This window comes from Taudactylus pleione, unplaced genomic scaffold (genome assembly GCF_031769625.1).
Source record: "Taudactylus pleione unplaced genomic scaffold, aTauple2 ptg000040l, whole genome shotgun sequence".
NCBI classification, from domain to species: Eukaryota; Metazoa; Chordata; class Amphibia; order Anura; family Myobatrachidae; genus Taudactylus; species Taudactylus pleione.
In genome coordinates, this window is record NW_028284442.1 from 15977909 (window position 1) to 16001233 (window position 23325).

The window sequence follows — 23325 nt, forward strand, 5'->3', positions numbered from 1 at the left end:
GAAAGGCAAATTCTACTCCCAGATGGGGTTGCTACTATTCTATTATTTAATAGGGATGTTAGGGACCCACCTTATAAGGTTTACCGTAATGTGGTAGGTGAGCAAGCGTCTTTGGCCAAAAATGTACTAAGAAACCTTACTTTAAAAACCATGTTAATTGTTGGAGTTTATTATAAATATTTTGATCATTAGAATTCTTAGTGCTTATTGTGTGCACCTGCATCTCCCCCTTCTTTTCTGCTGTAGAACTACAGGTTTAGGATTATAGATTAGGATGTCCAGCCCAGCTGCTCCTTTTTTCCTGCTACTATTCTCCACAGATGACAGGAATTTGCTATTGTCTCCCTCTCTCCCTTTTAGTGGATTTAGTGTGTTGCAATTCGGCACTGTGGAAATGCGGGTAAGATGGCCACCTCATCCGATTCTAAGCAGCGGGAATGGCTCTTCTGCCAAGGCATCTGTACAGCTCTCCACCAATGTATCTCAACACTTCTCCAACTGCGACTCACAGGATGTGTGCGCAAGATATATCTTCGCTCCGCTGGAGCTGGCAGCAGCTCCTCTATCACCAAAACATATTGGCACCAGTATGCCACATCACATGCTGCTGACTACACCTTTCTTTCTGCCAGACTTACCTCTTTACACCTTCTGGTCAGCCACCTGAAGTCTCCCCATCACAAAAATGTACTGCGCATGCTTCTGGCTCTTTCCCACCTCCAAAGCACTCTGGGAAATGTAGTCCTGAACACCTCCACAATCCTCAGCGAAACCAGTAGGTCACTAGAGGGCATTAGTAGAAGTGATACCCTCACATTTGTAAGGTATCACACTGGTACATTTTTTCAGAGTACAAGATCTATTTTTCAAAGTATTCTTGCGCCAGTCCAGAAATATCCGCATGAGATACGTCTCTTGATAGGCATATCTGTGTCTGTGTCTAGATCTATGTGAGTCACAATTAAATTAACTTGACCTAAATGTACTTAACCAACATTTGCCCATCCCATTCCTGCTATCCAGGTGTAAGATGCACCATACTGCATCAGGTACCATGTGTATACCATTGGTACACATACAGTATGCAGTATGGAAATACTTATCTTGAGCAAAAAAAGTCCATCCTAATGTCTTACTCTATATAAGGCTTTGTGTCTTCTTACAGTTATTTATGTCAAAAGAAAAAATTTAATTAAATGTTTACCGTAGATTACATTTGGGGTTACCATTCCTCAAGTACACTAAGCAGGCTATATTTTCAAGATTTTTTTAAATCATGCACAGGTCATTTAATATATTTTGCTTGGTCAGTATTAATCCTACATGTTTCTGCATACAGAAATCCTGAAAATGTGACCTGTTGGGGGAACTTGAGGATGAGTTGAACACCCCTACAGTAGGTTACATTTTTAAGCAATCTAACAGGTTACCTGTTCAATAACCTTACTGAAAGGTACCAAGAAGTGCAGCTTCCCTTGTGCATTGGAATGGGATAGAAGCATATGAGTGTTCAGCATCTTGTAGCTTCATACAATAGATTTATAGATCAGTTAGTACAGAATGGTGATCAAACACATTGTCATTTGCCATTGTCATTTACTACTTCTGCTTTTCTTCTCACTTCAGCAGCTGTTAAGTGTTTAATTCAATGATATATGTAGGGCTGTATATGCTATTATTCAGCTGAACTATGCCGCAAATGTTGCAAATTGCTCATATCCAAAGAAATGTAAGAAACCCCCCAAAAAACACAAGGCCTGATTCAGACCTGGTCGCAAGCGCTGAGCGCTCGCAACTGGGTCGATGGTGGCCCACAGCGCATGCACATGATGGAGCCAGCTCCGTCGTGTGCATGCGCGAGACCCGGCTAGCTACGGGCAATCCGTCGCTCCGGGTCTCGTACCAAAGGGGGCGAGCTGTCGATGTTGAGTGACTGCCCAAACGGAGGCGTTCCCATGAGAACACCTGCCGTTTGGGGGCGGCCCCACTGACATCACAAGTGATGTCAATGGAGAGCTTCCGGCTCTGTTAGAGCCAAAAGTTCTCTGGGGCTTGCGATAAATGAGACCCTACCACAAGGGTCTCGTCACAAGCCAGATGTTCGCGATGGTCTTGAACATCACGACCATCATCATGGCCGCTCGCTGTAGCTGTGGGTGGTCACCCACAGCTATGTGAGCAGCCAGGAGGCCGTTCAAAAAAAAAAAAAAACCCGGCCCTGATTCAGAGCGAGCGCTCTGTCAGAGCGACCGGGTCTGAATCAGGCCCACAGTCTCAAAATCCCAGTGCCAGTCTTGCTTTCACATAGTGAGCTCTGTTTCAAGTTATAATGAGTAAATAATACTTAAATATGGCCAGTGTGTCCCCTCCAGAGATCATCAACAGGCCCCAGCATTAGACAGCCTGGGCAGATTTCCCCTTTAGAAAGGAGACCACGAGTGTGGGCTCTCTGCGCCAAAGAGAAAGCTAGCTGCAGGCTAGGGCTTGAATGGGGTGTGGAGTGTCCCCCCCCCCCCTCCAGGGGTGTAGCCAGAACTTTGTGGGCTACTTGAACTTTAACTTTGTAGCAACAGTTTGAAGAGGCACACACTATAAAGCTTCTAGAAACACATCTTATTCTACAACAGTTGTTCATTTAATGCCCCTAGTAAAGTCATAGATCGTTTTATGCCCTATAATAGCATCCTAGTTAATGATATGCCCCATATTTGAACTCTAGTTAATATTATGCCCCATAATAGAACCCTAGTTAATTTTATGTCCCATAGTAGTGTCCTAATTCATTGTATGCTCTATAGTATTGGCCTAGTTCACAACATGTCACATTATAGTGCTGCCAATACACATTATGCCACACAGTGCCCCCAAATCACATTACACCATATATTCTTCCCAGTACATATTATGTCACATTGAGGTGTCCTCAGTCAAGAATACTGCAGTGCAAGTGCCTACAGTTTATATTATGCCACATTATTGTAGCTCAGTTCATTTTATGCCACATTGTAGTGTCCTCATTTTATATTATGCCACACTGTAGTGCCCACAATTCATATAGTGCAACATTCCAGTGCCCCCAATTTATATTATCTCTCATCACAGTGCTCCCACTTCACATTATGCCACATTACATTGACCCCCAGTTCATATTAAACCATATGACAGTGCACCCCAGTTCATATTATGCTATGCTATAGTTCCACTAGTTCATATGGTGCCACATTACAGTGCCCCAGTTCGTACTATGTAACATTACAGTGCCCTCCAGTTCATATTATACCACTTAACAGTGTCCAGTTCAGATTATGTCACTTTACAGGTTCCCCATACCATAATACTATCCACTACATGCATCATTCACTGAAAATGGAATGTCACCCCATTTAGGCCTGGCAACAGGTCACACCCAATTGCTTAGCAGGCAATTCTGGTAACTCACTAGACAACTATATAATCTGTGTCCGAGGCCCCCTAATCCTTTGGGTCTCATAGCAATAGCACCTCCTGCACCATCTATAGCTACGCTCAAGCCCCTCCCCCATCCCTGTGGATACTGGAGCTGTCACTAACCCACTGAGATGTGGTAGTCAGGATTATCAACAGTAAAAGACCCTCAGGGCTCGGTATGGATGATTATTTGGGGTTGAGCATATATAAATTGTAATTACTATTCGATAGTTTACTTTGGGGGTTGTTCACATTATTATTGTAGGATCAACTTGCAGCAAAAAATAACAGTGACACAGTGGTGTTATAGTAATAGACTATACTATCCTTACTATACTGTAGTAAGCTATAATATTTGTGAGATATAAGACAGATAGCAGATATAAGATAGTATGATATAATAAAAAAAGGCAATTAGGAGTAAATTAACTACGTGGTGCTTTTCATGTGAAAACGCAAACACTAATGGGTGACTTTACCTAAGCGGCGGTTTCAAAGACGCTGCATCTTCGGCGGTTTCAGCCACTGTGTGGAAAGTGCCAATTATATTAATACATAACCAGATGTGTTTTGTATTTCATATTATTTCCGTTTAGAATACAGCAGCCGAAACCAACGAAGACACAGCGGCTTTGAAAGTGCTGCTTCATAAATTGACCCCCTAAGTTTCATACACACTAGACGAGGTTCTGTATGTACGATATTGGTGAAAGTTTTGCCTTGAACTTTCTGTAGTGCAGGACAAACGATATTGGATGTACACACTCAAGTATATCTTTAAAGATATATTTCAGTGAAGTCATCTTGCCACATCTCTGAACAGGCAATTCTTAACGATATCATCAGATTGGGCTGCATGTATGGATGACAAAAAACATCATTAACGACCTGTGGGAGCGCACATCTTTGGTCGTTCACTGCATTCACACTAAACGATATGAACTATATATCGTTGAATGATATCGTTTTCGTCCATATCGTTTATAAAAATCGTCTAGTGCAGTGGTCGGGGAACAGGGGTAAATTACCCCATTTGGGGTAAAACTGAAATTCCTGGGGGTAATGGACGGACAGCCGGGCATGCATATGAATAATTGCATGTCCGGCTGTCCGTCCATTATCGCCAGGAATGGAGGTTAACTGGCACCGGGTGCAGCGGCACACCCGCTGCACCCGGCGCCAATGACCTCCAGCCCGGCACCACAAGGAGGCTCTAAGCCGGACGCCCACTGGTAATAAGATGCTATTACCAGCGGGTGCCCGGCTCCTTCCCTGCAGCACCATGTTAGCCAGAGGCTGGAGTTCTCTTCTGAACTCCAGCTTCTGGCTCTCCCCATGCGCACTATGGGATAAACTTCATAACATCTCTCCCATAGTTCCGAGGAGCAGCCGGGCGGACAGGACGGAGGTGGATGCAGGAGCGGGGATTAAGGTAAGGTTTTTTTTTCTGTGCAAGTGGCACTACAGGGGCATAACTATGGGGGCACTGCTACGGGGGCACTGCTACAGGGGCATATGGGGGCACTGCTACAGGGGCATAACTATGAGGGCACTGCTACAGGGGCATAACTATAAGGGCACTGCTACAAGGGCATAACTATGGGGGCACTGCTACAGGGGCATAACTAAGGGGGCACTGCTGCAGGGGCATAACTATAAGGGCACTGCTACAGGGGTATAACTATGAGGGCACTACTACAGGGGTATAACTATGGGGGCACTGCTACAGGGGTATAACTATGAGGGCACTACTACAGGGGTATAACTATGAGGGCACTGGTACATGGGCATAACTATGGGGGCACTGTTACAGGGGCATAACTATGGGGGCACTGCTACAGGGGCATAACTATGGGGGCACTACTACAGGGGCATTATATGGGGGCACTACTATAGGATTTCCTTCCTTTCAAATCAAGGGGGTAACGTCGGCGTATCAAAATATATATTTGGGGTAAAAGGTAAAAAAGTTCCCTGACCCCTGGTCTAGTGTATATGCTGCTTTAGTGTTTTTGTTTTCACATGCACAAAACATGTGAACACAAGAGTGTTTATTTGTATACTTACTTATGCCTGTAATGCTGAATTGCTATGGAAAAGTACAAGATATTTTGTGGAATCATTCATATTTTCCACCCTTGAAAATAGATGCATTTGATAGCAACATTTTGAAATGATTTAGCAGTTTGTATATAAAATGACCACAAGGTGGCAGGAAAACCCCACACCACATCTTAGGGGTGACAGCATAATTTCATACCTCATAAACATATTAGCTATTCTAAAAAGTGTATGCTCAATTCAGTAGTTTTCGTTAAAAAGCAGAATTGTATTAAGACACAAGAACTTTCAAGGTACATTAAAATTACCAACAATCTTTATGTACATCTTTTGTCCAGGTGTGGCACATTTTACATTCACTTCACTCAAAATTAACCGGATTTACTAAAAACTTGTAGGTAGCATACAACAAAAAAAATACAAATACATGATTGCAACATACTTACTTCAATTATAATGTTAATTAATTATGAGAGAGTACTTTATGTACATTTTTGTGCATATTTTTTCCATTTTTTAGCATATTTAATAGTTGCATTTATTTCAATTTGCATTTTATTTATGAGAAAAAACTTGTATTGAATGAAGTATCTTATACACAGTTGAAATTGACATTTGAAATTGCAAATATGTTATGTATTATAAAGCCAAATACATGTTTTATTTCTGTGAGTTAGTTTGTGGTCTTCTGACTTAAACAAGTCTGCCAACTGGTATACGAGGTAGACACATATATGCCTGTGGTGTGTTACTTAGGTTTATAGGATTTCCATCCAGTCTGATATCTTCAAGAGCTCTTCGGGCATATGACAAATCTTTCATGTTGCAGAAAGTATCTTCATGCAGTTCCTGAATGTTGTTATCCTAAAACAGTTGAAAAAAAGTTAATTATCTTCTATGATTATATTTTCTTATCCATGTGATAGCTAATTATTGGTTCATTTAAAGTTTATTGATGTCCAGCCCTGTGGACATTTTTATAAGACCAGGGGGTTTATTAATGATATTAATTATCGGCGTGCAAACTAATAACATTCTAATTCGATGCGAGCGCCGGAGCAATTTATCATTATTCTCGGAGCAAATCAGCTGTCTCCCCGAAGTGTATCACTGCTCCGAAAGGAGCAATGAATCTTTTCACTGCTCTCTAAGGACCAGTGATGCTAGTGCGCATGAGTGACCTACAGGTTACGCATGCGCACATGAGCCCTGACGTCCGACGGAAGGACCCAGAACTCCTTATCATAGGGAAGGAGCGGGTTACGAGCCTGGAGCGGGCGCAAACACCATTTGAAGATGGCGAATGCTCTTGTACTCAAGCTCCGAAAATATAATATTTTCGGAGTTTGATGAATTCTGTTCCCATATTAGTGTATGGGGATAGCGGGCCATTCCGGTAAGCAGGAGATATCTGTGATATCTCCTGCTTTACCTTCTTGATGAAAGGTCTGCATACTTATGCTGGGCATACACTATACAATTATCTGTCAGATATCTGTCCAATCTGGCTGGTTGGAATGAAAATCTGGTAATGTATGGGAGCAAATGACAGTCGATCAAATGGTTTTAAACACTTTAAAACGGACAAAAAACAATTGTCAAATTGGTTACATTTGTGTGTTTTAACTAGGGATGTGCAGGCTCGGATAGGTTCGAGTTTGCACGTTGAGTTCGGATTTTTCCCTCCAAAAAAACGGAACTCAGAAAGAGGCTAAACGTCATCTTACATGGACGAACATCATCATTCCTGTACAAAAGTCCCTAGTTTTAACCGATATGTCTGAACGACCATTTGTGTCTGTTTTCCAGTGTTTGTGAACAAATGGTCGATTGACATTTGCTCCCATACATTAACAGGTTTTCATTCCAACCAGCCACATTGGACAGATATCTGACAGATAATTGTATAGTGGATGCCCAGCATTAGTTTTTACAATTGCAGGTGAAAATGTTAATTTAAATCAGAAGAGTCTTCCCATTGGAAGCACTCTCTCTGCTATTGGCAGTCTGGACTGGCAGTCCAATGGTGAGAAGAAACATACCCCTGAGATTGCCAGTCTGAAGTTTTATTAGCAGAATGCACTTCCAATAGGTAGACACTGCTAAAGGGAGAGGGGGGCTCACAGGATAGAGGGGGATTTTCCTGGGGGGTGGTGGGGGGGAGTTGCAACCCCCACTAGGTATAATCGACCATTACTCATAATCTATTTAATCGAAATCTAAAATACAGAATGTCGAATGTGAGACTATAACTGTACTCTATTATTATTTCATTATGTTAGATTTATTTTAATAGTGTTGACTTTGATGCTATCACTGTACAGTGGGCCTGATTCAGAGCCGGACGCTCTTTGAGAGCGCTCGCCCTCAATCAGGGCGTCCCTGTTTTTTTTTTAAAGATGGCCTCCTGGCCGCTTGCTAAGCTGTGGCTTTAGCGAGCGGCCAGGTGATGGTCGCGATCGTCACGACCATCGCGACCATTGGGGCTTGTGACGAGACCCTTGCTGTCAATCACAATCGACAGCTGCCCCGATTTGGTGTGAGACCCGTAGCGACGGAGAGCACGTCGCTGGCCGGGTCTCACGCATGCACATGCCGGAGCCGACTCAGGCGTGCGCATGCACAGTGGGGGACTATCGACCCGCTTGCGAGCGTTGTGCGCTCACAAGCGGGTCTGAATCAGGCCCTATGTCTGTTTATTTATTTATTTGTATGTATTTGGTTAATCTTGTTTTAGTGTTTAGAAGTACATAAACAAAGTAATCAAAAATAAAAAAATTTCAGGACTGGAAAGTCATTGTTATCGTTTTAGTTGTATTTTTCTACAAAGATATAATAATAGTGAATATTAACAAGATGTTAACACATAATAAATCACTGACCTGGAGATGAAGAGCCTGCAGGCTATCGGGAAGAGGTAATGGGATATGGTCCAAGTTGTTATTAGTTAAATACAAAAGACGAAGGTCTGCCATGTCCTGAAAAAAGAAAGATACAGTATTATCTCCTAATCTGCAGCACATTTAAATGCATTCTAACACAATTACCAAATACATTTTGATGACATGATGTGCGGTGTTGGTTATGGGAATGAGGAAATCAGCATACATTTCTTGCTTCCTGCTGGATTATTTGCATTAATTTTACTAAGGGACAGCAACATTGTGAGGAAACGTTTCTGAAGGCAATTCCTTAGGGGATATAATGGATGGATTTCAGAGGGACCAGTATAAAACAGGTTTTCAATGATTTATGGTGTGACCTATTGCAGTAACATTCATTTCGGAAAATTACAAATGGAAATTATGAGCTCATTGCATTGCTAAGCTCCATTGTTACTGGCGGACGACAACCTTCATTCCTCTCCCACATCCTTATACGACCTTAGCTCCTGGCTCAACATATATTTCCTTACTTCCAAATAAAGGTAACACTATATATATATATATGTATGTATATATATATATATGTGTGTATATATATATATATATATATATAGTGTATAAAGCATGTTATGTATGTTTGTTAAAGTAGTTTTCTGATTTAATTAAGCAATTAACCTCTCATCTCATGCTTAGGGTCATATGACTCATATGTAAGAATGAGTAGCAGTGGTATTGTTAAATGTTTGGTTATGTATCACACAGAGAGATAATATGTGCACTGCAATTGATGTTATAGTTGGGGCACAGTTGGCAGCAGCTCCTGTGATTACATCTGCTCAAGTCTATGATGTTTTCTAAAAAATAATTTCTTAAGTAATGTTGGTTGAAAGTCTGAGGAAAAGACATCATCATCCTGGCACCTGCGGGCACATCATAATGTCTTGTATTACACTTAAAAATAAACTTTTGCAAGTAAAGAGAGGTACAGTACACAGGCCAAGGTGTACATGGTAAAGCGTATGGTACTCTTATAGTAGTCATTGTACACCTATTTCCTTTTTCAAGTGTTTGTAACAGGCTATGGGCTATAATTACGGAGTGGCAGCTTTTAGAAGCTGCCGCTTCTTGGCTGGATTCAGGGGAAAATGTAAAGTAGTACAGTATTAACATTCAGTTTAAAGGCCAGCATGCTTTACACTGAATGTCAATGCAGTTTTACATTTCCCCCTGAAACCCGCCGGAAAGTGGGGGCTTTAAAAAAAGCCATCACTTTGTACATATAGCCCAATATTATGTTGTGGAGTAACATGGTGTATTTAAGCAGTTTTGGTGGCTCATAGCCCATACCTGCCGATTTTCTGGCAGCCCCTTCCGGGAGGGTACTGCCAGGTCAGTCCAGCAGGGAGGGTGCGGGCGGCTGTAATGGGCGTAGCGGGGGCATGTCCGCATGTTTGCGTCATTGTGGCCCCACCCCCGCTTCATAATGCCGATATTACCGGAATTACAAAGCAGGGGGCGGGGTTACGATGATGCGATTTAGCGCGAATCGTGTCATCGTCACCCGGACTGCCCACTTTTACATGTGGTGGCGGGGGGGACGGCGGACGATGCCGGAGGCTTGCCTCCTCTTGCGGGGAGTCGGGAGCGGCACCCGATTTTTGGGAGGCTCCCGACAGTCCCGGGAGAGTAAGCAAGTATGTCATAGCGCAATATCCTACTCAGACACTTTGGGCCTGATTCAGAGGTGGACATGGTGTTGATACCGCATGTAAGCGACAATAGTTTCAGTCTGCGCATGCATCTGAGCCGCACTGCGCATGGTTCCCGATGGTTACTGCTGGGAGCAGCAGAATGAATTTGGAAGAGAGGCAATTTACCTGGGAGTTTCTGGGTCCTAATAGGGGGCTGGCTAGTCAGTTTGGGCATGTTGCAGCTTTTGCCGCAGTTGCACTGACACTGGCAGCCATGTTCAGATGGAGATTCTCCATAGAGCTAGTACAATGTTCAATGGTGAGACCTATGGTGCTGCCAATGGTGCATTATAATGTGCACAGTGGTGGATTAGTGCAGCCTGTGGGCGTCTCTGCACGAATCCCATTGGATGTGGCATTAGACTAAAGATGCAAAGGCAAAAGACACAGTGGCTGCTGCAATAGGGTGCACCTCTTACTGAAAGTGGAGAAAAATGTATTGTCTTTTTATTTGAAATTGTCAGAGAAATGGTTTAAATGAATTGGGTATTGTAGGGAAGCAGGTACAAGTACCTTTCTCAGATGCCATTAATACTTTTATTGTCTTTATTTATAAATACTGAGCAGTTGACTGTTAACTGACATGAAGGTGATCTGGGTGCTGGGAGACTGGAAGACCGCAAGATGAGACGCCGCTTACCCTGCCTGTGCCTGTCCTGAATACAGGACTATCAGAAATTCCATATATTGGATATCACTATATGAGTAACAGTGACAGAGCTACTTTTTTGCAACATCTTGTTTGTCTCATCTGCATCTTTACTCCTCTGAGCTTGACCTATTTTATCACCTGCTGACTACTAACACTGCTAATAGTACAGTATGACCACAAAAAAGAAAGAAATAGAGTGGCGCTTGTCAGTAAGCAGCTGTTGAAAGGAGTGTTACTCTCCTTATATGTAACAAAGTGAAAAAGATAGATAACAGCGCTAATGTGGGGCATATATGGTCTCTAGAGTGGGGTTTGAGAATAGCTCTATAATCATAAAGAATTCTATGTATAATAACAAATGGCTTGTTTAAAAAACATTTATTAGTGAATCCAATGGGTAGGGAAACTAGCAACTGAGCCCAGGTTACTGGTTTCCTTACCCATTGGATTCACTTGAAGAAAGGAATATTTGGAATTTATAATACCAACAGATCCGGACCAGCTGCTCCTCTGAATAGAGATACCACTGGACTACCTTCATTGCATGAGGATACATATACTGCGAGGACACCTTGCTAAAGTGACCAGGAATGGTAATATCTCCATCTATTTAGTATTGCTGGACATTATACCGGGACATAACCATCTTATATTTATCTCTATAAAAAGTTATTTCCATCAAAGGGTGAGACTCAACAGACAGCAGAACGCTGATCACCAGTAACTTTCTTATATAATCTGTTTTATTTTTTATATGTATGTCTTCACTCCACACCCAGGAGGTGATAAGCTATTAATGTGTCTAATAAATGTTTTTTAAACAAGCCATATGTTATTATACATATAATTCTTTATGGTTATAGAGCTATTCTCAAACCCCACTCTAGACACCATATACTGTATGTCCCACATTAGCGCTGTTATCTAATAGTACAGTATGTTATATGTTTATATGTTCATTTATATAGACTAACTAATATCTCTCAGCTTGCCAGCGGTTTACATGAGAACAATGTCTCAAATACTGTACTAACCTTTAAATGACTCTCAGCGTCCCACCAGTAATATTACTATTTTTAATGCATCCAGACAGTGGTTTTTAGATGGTATACAATCGGGAAACCGTCTGCCTTAATACCGACAGCCGGCTTCCCGACTGTCATATCCCGGCGAGGGTGAAATGTCGGGCGCCTGACATTTCCCCGACGCCGGGAGACCGGGCGCCGCGAGCGGACAGCCGCAGGGGGGAGGGTTAGGTTTAGGGTTCCCGGGGGGGTCTTAGGGTTAGGCACCCCCCCCGGGGACTTAAGTTTAGGCAGCTGGGAAGGGGGGGTTAGGTTTAGGCACTTAGAGGGGGGATTAGGGTTAGGCACTTGGGGGGGAGGTTAGGGTTAGGCACCCCTAAGGAGGGTTACGGTTAGGGGATTAGGTTAGGTTAGTTTATACTTACCTTAGCGACGAACGGGATTTCCAGCGCTGTCGGGCTTCTGCTGCCGGGAACTCTGCTTTTGTCAGACGCTGCCAGACGCTGCCGGGAATCGAACTGCCGGCCATGCGGCCAGCAGGATTTCATACCGATTCCTTTTAGATAACTTTATTAATAGAATTGTGTGCACACAGATATTTTTTCGTTGTGATATAACCATTGTCTTTTGTGCTGTTTTATATACACTGGTTACTAGTATAAGAAAGCATTACATTTGCACTTTACTCCAGCGCTCCCTCTTTTATTTGTTCTTGTTAACTGACATGGTCATATTGCCTAGATTGGCTACATGTTGGTTCTAGTGCAGTGGCATCCCTCCCCGCGGTAACACTCGGTGCGGGGAGGACTGTAGTGCGGGCAGGGAAGCCACGTTCCAGGGAAAAGGGACGTGTCCTCCCTTTTCCAGGAGCGTGGCCTCACTGCCCGAACCCCGTTTTAGTCACTCTGGGGGCTACCTCCCGGGGACTAGTCTGTATGCAGTGCCGACTCCTTCACTGTGTCAGGAGCTGAGTCTTGCACGTAATTCTACTTTGCTGCACTCGGCTCCCGGCACTTTTGTGTCACCCCTTGACGGGTGCCATCCGGGTGCGCCCCACACCCCCCTTGTGATGACACTGCTCTGGTAGACTTGTCATCACAATAGCTCACATACAGACATGTAAGTAACACTGAAGACAATGGGCCTGGTTGAGAGGTGCAGGCAGTGTTGATGCCGCTTGCTAGTAACCGTTGTTTTCAGTTCATGCATGCGTCCGAGCTATACTGCACTAACATCCGATGGTTAGCGCCCAAAGCTGCAGAATTAATTTGGATGCAGAGCAAGATAATTTTGGTGGGTGTTTCTGGTTGGTAACAGGGGGGTGGCTCACCAGACATGGGTGTGTTTCAGGCGTATCGCGGTTTGCAACTGTGTCTTTTACCATAATTGCACTAATTCTGGCAGCCATGTTCAGACAGAGAACCTGCGTCTCCACAGGACTGGTGCAGTGTTGGATGGTGTGACCAATCGTGCTTCTTAATGCGTACAGCGGTGGATTAGTACAGCACTCATTGGGCATCTCTGTATGGATCCAATTGGCTGTGACATTAGCATAAAGTAAGTGGGTATACACTTACCAATGTCGGCACCCCCGCCGGGTCCCACCGCAGACTATATTGCTGCATACACACATCGTCTAGTGTGTATGCGGCTTTATGTCTACTTCAGGGCCGTAGCTAGGGTAGTGCGGCCGGTGCCATCGAACAGGGCACCACAGGTCAGGGGACGCTGTTCGGGCCTGTCAAATTTCTGTTTATTATCATTCTCACTTGTAGCTTCCTCTTATATCATCCCCAGCATCTCCTGGCCTCCCCTATCTATTCCCTGACCCTTCCCTATGAGGCCATTCCCCTTTTTTGGGTGCATTATGTCCTTTTGAAAAATGAGGGGGGCGCCAATGCTCTTTCTGGCACAGGGCACCAAAAGGTCTAGTTACGGCTCTGGTCTACTTATACCCTAATAAAACAACTAAAATGTTCTCGGTTAAACCATCTTTAGAAATGAACAAGAAAACTCTATTTAAAGCCCTGCTACACGAGGTATACGAGTCTCTAGGATAAGAGGGTGGAAGACAGGAAAATCAAATGTGAATGCTGTTGGACTGCAATACTGTATTGTCACTGAACATTGGACCTGATTCAGACCTGCTCGCTAAGGCACGATCGCTCACTCTGAGTGATTTTTCACCCATTTGCGCATGCGTATAATTCACAGTGCGCGTGTGCAAGCCATTCGTTGCAATCTGATTTTGGTAGCTTGTAAGCCACTATCAGGTCGCTGCTTTGAGTGACAGATAGTGCCATTTGTGGGTGGTAACAGGGGAAGGTGCTTGTGAACGGTGGAGTAGATGTGCGAACGCAGGCGTGTCTGCCCACCAAAACGCTGTTTATAGGGCATGCATAATTAGCAAAGTAGCGTCATTGTACACGTCACCTGCATGTATTTCAGCCAGCGCTGATCGCTGTGCTTGCAGCAGGCTAAGGCAACCCCAAGGTCTGCGAGCAGCTCCGATGGCCCACGATGGTCCCGATTAATCCTTAATTTCCCGGAGATGACGTGTGTTGCGAGTGGCACGGGGCATCTTCAGACATTTGCGAGCGCACTTTGGCGTAGCTCGCTAAAACATAGTGGGCGTACTTACGCGAGGAAGTGTGAGCGCTTAATTGAAGTATCTGGCCCTTTTTGCCAGCAAGCGGGTCTGAATGAGCTCCATTGTTAACCTATAACAGTTGCAAAAAACTAGTTGTCATATAATTACGTTCTCTTATCCAATCATGAAACATTGGTGAAGGTTAACTCCAGCCCCGTGGTCTTTTTTATGAGACACGGGGGGAAATGTAGAAGTTTCTGATTTAAAAAAAACTGTTGAGTTTAAAGTCCCAAGAAATCCACCAAAATCACTGTCCACTCCATGCAGGTTGTAGTCAGATATAATAGTCTGCGAAAACTTGTCTGGAATGCACCAGAAAAAACTCACAGAATAAAAGAACCCCCCCCCCCCAGCTAATAACATGGAACCTTTCCCTGTTATGGGGGTCCTGTCTTGTTATCTAGCTCATACAAATTTCTGTTACATTTTTCAATGAGCACAGTGCAAATGAATGTGAAATGGGTGACATAGATTGATGTGCAATAGCAAAATACCAGGCTCCTCTTTTTTTTTTTAAAAGAAAACCCTACAGCATATTTTTATTTTAGCTACATACTTTGAATGCCTCCTGCTTTATTCCTTTGCGTCCAAGTCTGTTCTTGCTGACATCGATGAAATTCAGAGTGTTCGGCAGTTCTGGAAGTTGCCTTACTTTGTTATCCAATAGGATGAGCTCATTAAGATGCTGCAAGTTCCTAAAAGCATCTTCATCAATTTCTGTTATGATATTTGATGTCAAATCAACCTTCTGTAATTTATCTAAAAGAGACAATGACTCAAATGAATTATGGTTAGAAACAGTGATATATCTGACATTGACATCATCATAGCTACGCACACAATGGAACAGTGGTTAGTATTATTCCCTCACAGTGCAGGAATCCAACCATGAACATATCTGTGTAGAGTTTGCATGTTCTCCCAGTGTTTTTTTGTTTTTTTTCTCCATGTGCACCAGTTGTTTTGTACTGCCGCCGGTCTGAATCCCGATTCTGGAAGTTCAACACAGGACTTAAGATAGGCATCGAAATACCGACGCCCATCTTAATCCCGACGCTGGAACACAGACAGATGCCAGCCCAAACCAGGTAAGTCTGGGGCGTCTTAGTGGTTTGCAGCAGGGGGGTTAGATTTAGGTACCATAGCGGGGATAGCATTAGGTTTTTTGGGGGGATTAGGGTTAGGCACTCCTAGGGGGCAGGGGTTATGATTAGGCACTAAGGGAGGAGGGTTAGGTTTAGGCATGAAGGGGGGAGACTTAGGTTTAGGTACTAATGTGGAGGGTTAGAGTGCAGGGTGGGGAGGGTTAGAGTAAGGCTACAAGAAGGGAGGGTTAGGGTTAGGGGGAGAAGGGGGGAGGGTAAGTATAGTTTCCAGACCCCTGTCAGGATACCAACCATTGGGATGCCGCTGACTGTATTTTGACAGGAGGCATCCCGACATCCGGGATGTAGTTAATAGACCAGCGGACGCGATTCTGCCAGTCTAAATCCCAACTACACATGCCCGACACGAGATTTGAGATAGGCGTTGAAATACTGATGCCTATCTTAATCCCGACGCCGGAAGCCCGACCCCACCATACCGATCGTCAAGAGGGTTAGGTTTAGGGTGCGGGAAGGGGGGGTTAGGTTTAGTCACCCCGGGGGGACTTTGGGGGTTGCCTAACCCTGAGTTTTACTTAAGGGAGGGTTAAGGTACTTACCAGCCGGCGTTGGGCAGAGCCGGATTTAGACATCGTAGGGCCCTAGGCAAGATACCGGTTTGGGGCCCACCCCTTGTTAGGCTCTGTTGAAACCTTGTGGAAATTACAGATAATATATATATCTATATATTTCACAATATGCCCCACAGCAGTGGGTGACAGGGGGAGGTAGAGGGTGACGGGGGAGGCATATGGTGAGAGGGTGATGGGGGGAGAGAGATAGGGGGACGGGGAGAGGGTAACAGAGAAGCAGAGGGTGACGGAGAGAGGCAGAGGGTGACGTGGAAAGGGTAACAAGCAGAGGGTGTTATTGAGAAGCAGTGGGTGACGAGGAGAGAATGGCAAGCAGAGGGCAAAAGGGAAAAGCAGTGGGTGACAGAGTAGGTGAAAGAAAGAGGGTGAGGGGCAGTGGGCGACGGGAAGAGGGTGATGGGGAGGGCGACAAGGACGTTGGGATGTCCTCCTGTCGCGCTGCTGTAGTCGGGATTTGAACCGGCGGCTAAACAGCCAACGGTATATCAATCCCATTCCCCCGACAGCTGGCATTACATACTGATTCCCAAACACATAATGGTAGTGTGTGTTTGTGTGTCCGTCTTTTAGGGTTTATAATTTGTATGCTCCACTGGGGAAGGAACTGTTGTGAATGATTAAATATTTTCTGCAAAAGTGTTTCATTACACGAAATTGCTATGTAAGTAACTGTTAATATACAGTATAATTAAGCATAGTTAATGGCAGACAGCAATGCAGTATACTGTTTTATAAGTTGATGTCATTTTAAAGCAATGTTTGTTAGCCAGCACCTCCTGCTATCTAATCGTACCTGTTAACTTTAGAAATAGTCTTGCTATGAAATCATGTTTGTTTATTCATGAAAATAAAGTTCATTTAAATGAATTATTCAATTTAAATAATAATAATAATAACAACAATAATAATAATATATTTTCTTCATAGGTTCAGTTGTTTTCCCATGTTTTTAACTACAAAGGCAAACAGTTACCTCTGCATCCACTTGACAATAAAAATTTAAAAACTTAATTTGTGACAACAGTAAAAGCTATGATGTAATTGGCATGTTTTAAATTCATACATGTCATACTCCATTTAGAAAAACTGAATGAGGCTAAATCTAGTACCAATTTGTGGTACATATACAATTAGTGATTGAATGGAAAACTTTGCAGGAGGTTGACCAGCCCTCTGAAATGTTTAAGATATATTAAAAATCAACAACTATCATATATATAAAAAAATGACATACTTAGATATGCAAAATCATTCTTGTTTATCTTGCTTATCTTATTGAATCGTAAGTAGACGTGGGTAGTGTCTTTAGGAAGAGGAGGAACTGAATCAAGGTTGTGATCATCACAGTAAACAGTAGTACGGATGCATCCACATAGAATACAGGTAGAAATGCCTGCAAAACAGAACAAAACCAGGGCTTAATATTGTAAAATGAGTACATGTAAAATTAAAGCTTAAATTATCAATCATTGAAAACAGTACAATATGCTTTGTTTACCATTTGTCTGCTGCAGCAATCCCAAACCTGCTCTTTTCAATGTCTCAATGTGGTCCTAAATCTAGGTTAAAAGGTCTAAGCAGTATTCAGCTGTGTCGGGATCCCGAAGCCGGCATACAGTATTACAAACAGTGATCTGTGCAGGCTTCTTATAGTTAAAAGCAATTAAAAAGCTAAAATTAAAAGAAAAACTGTGTGGTGCCCCCCCCCCCCCCAAATCCCTAACACGCACTGGACCTTTCAGTCTGTACTGGTAATATAAAATCAAGGGAAAACCGGCATGTGGTTCCCCCTATTTTCCATTAACCAGCAGCAGGCTGAACCAGACAAGGGACTAATGCCATAACAGGGGTACACACAGCATGCGGTCCCCCTGCCATCACATAAAACCAGCCCCAAACTGGTAATCCCAGGGCTGGAACTCCTTGGAAAGTGGGGATTTCCCATCCCAAGGATCTACCAACCCTGGACTGAAAGCCCAGGGCACTGGTAAGTGGTGGTGGTGGTGGTGGTGCCGCACAGGGGTGTATCTACCCATTGGCCAGGATGGGACTCGCCAGGGGCGCCGGCCAAAGGGGGGTCGCCATCCGGCAATGCCACCAGCAGCCAATGGGTGGACTACCCAAGGGGTGATGGGAGAGACATCATGACATCTCTCCCTACCCATAGTGCAGAGCGAGAGCGGGTCCGGAGGGGTGAACAGCGGCAGGGATCAGGTAAGTTGCTTTTCTTTTTTTCTGTGTGTTTGGGTGGTTTTTTTTTTTTTGACACAGCACAGGGGGGGGAGTGTAGACGGGGGGCCCTACTGGGGGCACATTAAGGGGGGATGGCTGCTACTGGGGGCAATGCATAGAGGGGACTACTACTGGGGGCAATGCATAGAGGGGACTACTACTGGGGGCTCTGCATAGAGAGGACTACTACTTGGGGCACTGTATAGAGGGGCTACTTCTGGGGGCACTTCCTGAAATTATGGGGGGCGCCAGTCCATTACCTTGCCAGGGGTGCTCAGATCGCTAGATACACCCCTGGTGCGGCAATGTGTAAAAGATAGATTTAATATTGTTCTTTACAGTGGAAGTACAGGTCCCAGCAAACCTGCCCCAGCATGCCGGCTCTTGGAGAGCCTGGTGCTGGTTTATGGAAAATATGGGGAACCTTATGTCAGTTTTCTTCTCCCAAACTCACCCGTCACAGGCATGTCAATTATTTGGGCATGTTTTTCGGCCGCTTTTGGTCAGTGTTTGGTGTTTACAAGACCAACTGTTAGTAAATCTGGGTGCTTCTATACTCTTCTTAATTAAAGTATTGATTATGCATCCAATGTTCTAAAGTGTTCTAAATCCTGTTTTTAGAATCCTGTTGGGTCTGGCCTTAGTAAATTTGTGGTTTTGGTAGGTTTGCATTTTTTCAAAACCGATGGTTAATAAATATACTATCCCCCCAGTCTCTCCCCATCTCCCAGGCAGCAGTGATGGAATGCCCACCCCTTGCTGCTGGCCTCTCTTCTTGCAGGACAGTGAAGTCCAGTGAGAAGTGCATATGTAGTTAAGACAGAAAGACCTATTTTTCATGGTATAAATAATTTATATTTTTAAATGAATATTTTTTTATTCCAAAATTGTCAATTTGCCATTATCAAATTATGGGCCTGATTCACAACTGATCGCAACTGCGATTACGCACGCAATTGGTCGATTGTTGCGTTCTGTGCATGCGTATGCATTGCAGTGCGTGTGCGCTTACTAGCCATTGTGATCGGGACTGCGATTGCAGAGACTATGCAGACCTGTCGCGGAGTGATTGACAGAAATTGCCGTTTATGGGTGGTAACGGGTGGGTGGTTGGCGAAACGCAGGCGTGCCAGTGCATTCGAACGCCATTGCAGGGGCATGCATAAATTAGCCACTGTGATGCCATACGCAGCCTGAGTACTCACAGCGTACAATGAAGTTAGCAATTCCTGAGTAAAGTCAGAGCTTGTGCAAGTGTGCGCAAGGCTCCGACTGTTCTTGATGTAACCAATGGCTTTGCAGTCTTGCTAAACTTTACAGATGTGTGTAAGGTAAAGTGGGCGTCCTTATGTAGTGCTGCGACGGCATAGCGATCACAACGGATTATCATATAATTGCAGTCAGACTGTATACGTAATCGCAGCCGCAATCTGTAGTGAATCAGGCCTTATGTACATAATGGCTTTGAACCTGAACCAGCATAATCTTATTAAAAAATCTGCATAATTGTTAACACAAATATACTGAGTCAGGTTTAAATAGCAATTATTTACATAATTTGATTTTAAAATATCAACAATTTTGGAAAGAGTATTAGCTAGTTAAGTGTAAATGTAATCCTGCACCTACAATACCTGCTATAAAATGTGGTAATCAGAAATAATAAAATACGTGAAACATTACTATTCATGCCTGTATATTTTATCCAAAAATAATATTGCCAATGCCAATTTTGTCTTTTTAAAACTATATATTAAATAATAATTTCTATTGAACTGCATCACAAAATGTATTTCTGCCACATATTTATATAAAAAATGTTCTCAGCGTTAAACCAATGCAACACTACATACACACACACAATCACACACAAACACACAATCACACACAATCACACACAAACACACAATCACACACAAACACACACACACACAATCACACACAAACACACAATCACACACAAACACACACACATACACACACACACATACAAACACACATACACACACACAAACACACATACACACACACATTCACACACAATCACACACACATACACACACAAACACACATACAAACACAAACACACATACACACAAACAAACACACACACACACACATTCACACACAATCACACACACATACACACAAACACACTAGTGTTCTGCAGTGAATTATAAACCATCTTGTAAAATATAATCACATCTGTGTGCTCTTCTGTAACTGAGCACGAGTGACACAAACCTCCGCTTGCTTCTGGAATTTGGACTCCAGGAGACAAGGGCCCCTGTGGTGAAGAACCATCAATTAATTTTGGTGTCGATTCTTCGTCTTCTTCCGTTTCTTCTTGAACTTGTTCTGGTGAAAGAATTGGTCTATTCACGATAGGCAGCACAGTTCCAATTTCTATCTGGAAAGGAGGAATGTAAATAAATTAATCAATCAGAAAATAAGAACTACAAACCCGTTCTTTATTACCAGTATTGAAGTTAAAGAAGTAAAGTTGAACACTAGGTGTCACTGTACTACAGATCCTTATTTTCTACTTACGTAATCTTTTACACAACTGTGAACAGATGACTGGTATGCTTCATTAACTTGTACTAAGACTTAGCAAACTATTATACTTAGAAACAATATGATGTAGTACAAAAGTGAGAGCGAAACAGTACCAACAGGTGAAAACTATGATGCCTTCAGATGGAATCGGTATGAGATGCCAGCACTCGAGATCCCGGCAGTTGAAATCCTGACGTTGGAATCTCGAAAGGGTTAACATACCGACACTTGTTGATCAGTATGCTAACCTTTCCCCTCTCCCTACCCTATCCCTAACCCCCCCCCCTGTTTGGTGCCTAACCCTAATCTCCCCTCCCCAAGTGCCTGAACCGAACCTCCCCCGAGCCTAACACTAACCCACCCCCCTTAGTGCCTAACCCTCCCCTAGTGCCTAACCCTAACCTCGCACCCTAAACCTAACCCCCCTAACATCCTGATACTTACCTTCGGTATCCCGACGCTCGGGATGACGGCACCGGGCTTGTAACCGGCGTCAGGATTTCGGCGCCGGTAATATTCAAACGCATACCCTTCATAGATCAATACTAATGACATATGCTTTCTTTGCCATGACTTCTGCATTGCCTATATTAGTGGCATGCACCCCCATCTCTGATGAGTGCAGCTAAATCGTTTATTTTACAATCACTTAGTGGTATATGTAAGAAAAGGAGATATGACATATAAAAAACATTGTCTATACTTTTACATTTTACATACAACCACATGTTCTACAGTACTTTATACAGTTTTCTGCTATTATGCCCTCACAACTCTAATACACAATGAGGACAGCTGCATATGCAGTTCTGCAATCTATAACCACCACTCTATGACACAATCCTGCACACAGTCTGCAGCAAACCTCCAAACATAAAGAGATGCCTGTCATTGCAGGCTGAGAAGAGCAGTGTTCCACCACAAGAGCACTACAGGCCCATGTGAAGGAATATGCTGCAAACATATCCATAACAGCTCTGCAGTGTTTAACACCCTCTCAGGCTCTAGCATTAGTAATAATAAATTATTCACTACCAAAACTTTCTTAAATGGTGTAATGATGCGTGTTTACATTACTAAATAGGAGAACACATTAATAAGAAATGTCAGACTCTGACACACATATAAAGATGCTTTCTTCTCAATGTTGGGCCAATACCATTTTACAATTAGAATTAAATTTGTTGACCCAAGGCAGTGGTTTTATGTAAATATATCAGTGTCTAGTAAATGGCTTCTAAATTATTTTTTGAGTAAACAAGGTTTCAAGACATGTTGTTTTGTACAACACTTTAAGTATACATTATATATACTGTGTATATATACAGATGTGTCCACATACATCTATCCTCCGTGCATTACAAGTCGCATTACACATAAAGCGTGAGTGCTGTAGCGCTGAGCATCTTTCTGAATGTAAAATGCTACGTTACAGTGTCACAGACACTACCAACTCGCGCTACCAAGTCACGCCATGGCACAATGCGCAAGGAGGCTAGATGTATGTGTACACATCTGTATATATATATATATATATATATATATATATATATATATGTGTGTATTTTTACTAAATGTACGCACAATACTTACCTTAAAACCAAACGGGTGTTTATTTACTAGACTATCAGCGCCTTCTTGTCTTGTTGTTTGTTTGTATATATATATATATATATATATATATAGGTTTAGCTACACTATAAGCTCTTGTTGTAAGCAGTACACATGATTGATTGATATGTTTCAGTTTTTATTAGTATGTTATCTGTGTATTTTCACGATATGGCACCATGCTTATCTCGGTCCTCTGCTTCTGCTGTTGTGGCCAAACAGCAGCTGTGAACAAATGTTTGGGTAAGTGGGAGAGGAGGATGAGTGGACTGCCTGGAAGTGGGGGCTCTCAGGGCGGAGGGAATATGCAGAGTTATCCTTTTAACTCTTTGTTGTGTGACTCTCTGGATCCTTGCTTTGATTATTCTTGGCCTTTGTTCCCAGTCCCAATCTATTTTAATGCCAGGTGTCTGCAATCCTTGCACTTCTGTGTAAGGTTGGATAGAGCAAAATTATATTTAAAATATATATTAATATGCCAGGGCTAAAACATGCCAGAACAGTAGGTTTAGTCTTAGGCTCAGAGGATGAGAAGGTAGGGTTGTCCTCAGGCCAGGACAGTAGCTTGGTCTTCAGTCCTGGAGGCCAGAGAATTAGGGTTGTCCTCAGGCCTGGATACCAGGACAGCAGGTTTGGCCCTTTGGTCAGGAGGCAATGATTGGACCCTCAGGATACAAATCTTCAGGACACAGGTCACCGACTAGACCCTCAGAA

The 23325-nt window shown here is 43.2% G+C and overlaps 1 protein-coding gene across 1 annotated transcript in view; it reads right to left on the reverse strand.

Annotated features, from left to right (window-relative positions):
* Positions 1-5802: 5802 nt before the first annotated feature.
* EPYC (epiphycan) overlaps positions 5803-23325 on the reverse strand; it is a 61809-nt gene continuing 44286 nt past the window's right edge. Inside the window, exons 3-7 of the mRNA XM_088453827.1 lie at positions 20686-20851; positions 17444-17602; positions 15028-15230; positions 8391-8486; positions 5803-6372 (exon numbers count right to left, since the gene is read on the reverse strand). Coding sequence (XP_088309953.1) covers positions 6202-6372; positions 8391-8486; positions 15028-15230; positions 17444-17602; positions 20686-20851 — 795 coding nt within the window. The 3' untranslated portion in view covers positions 5803-6201. The remainder of the gene's footprint in view (positions 6373-8390; positions 8487-15027; positions 15231-17443; positions 17603-20685; positions 20852-23325) is intronic.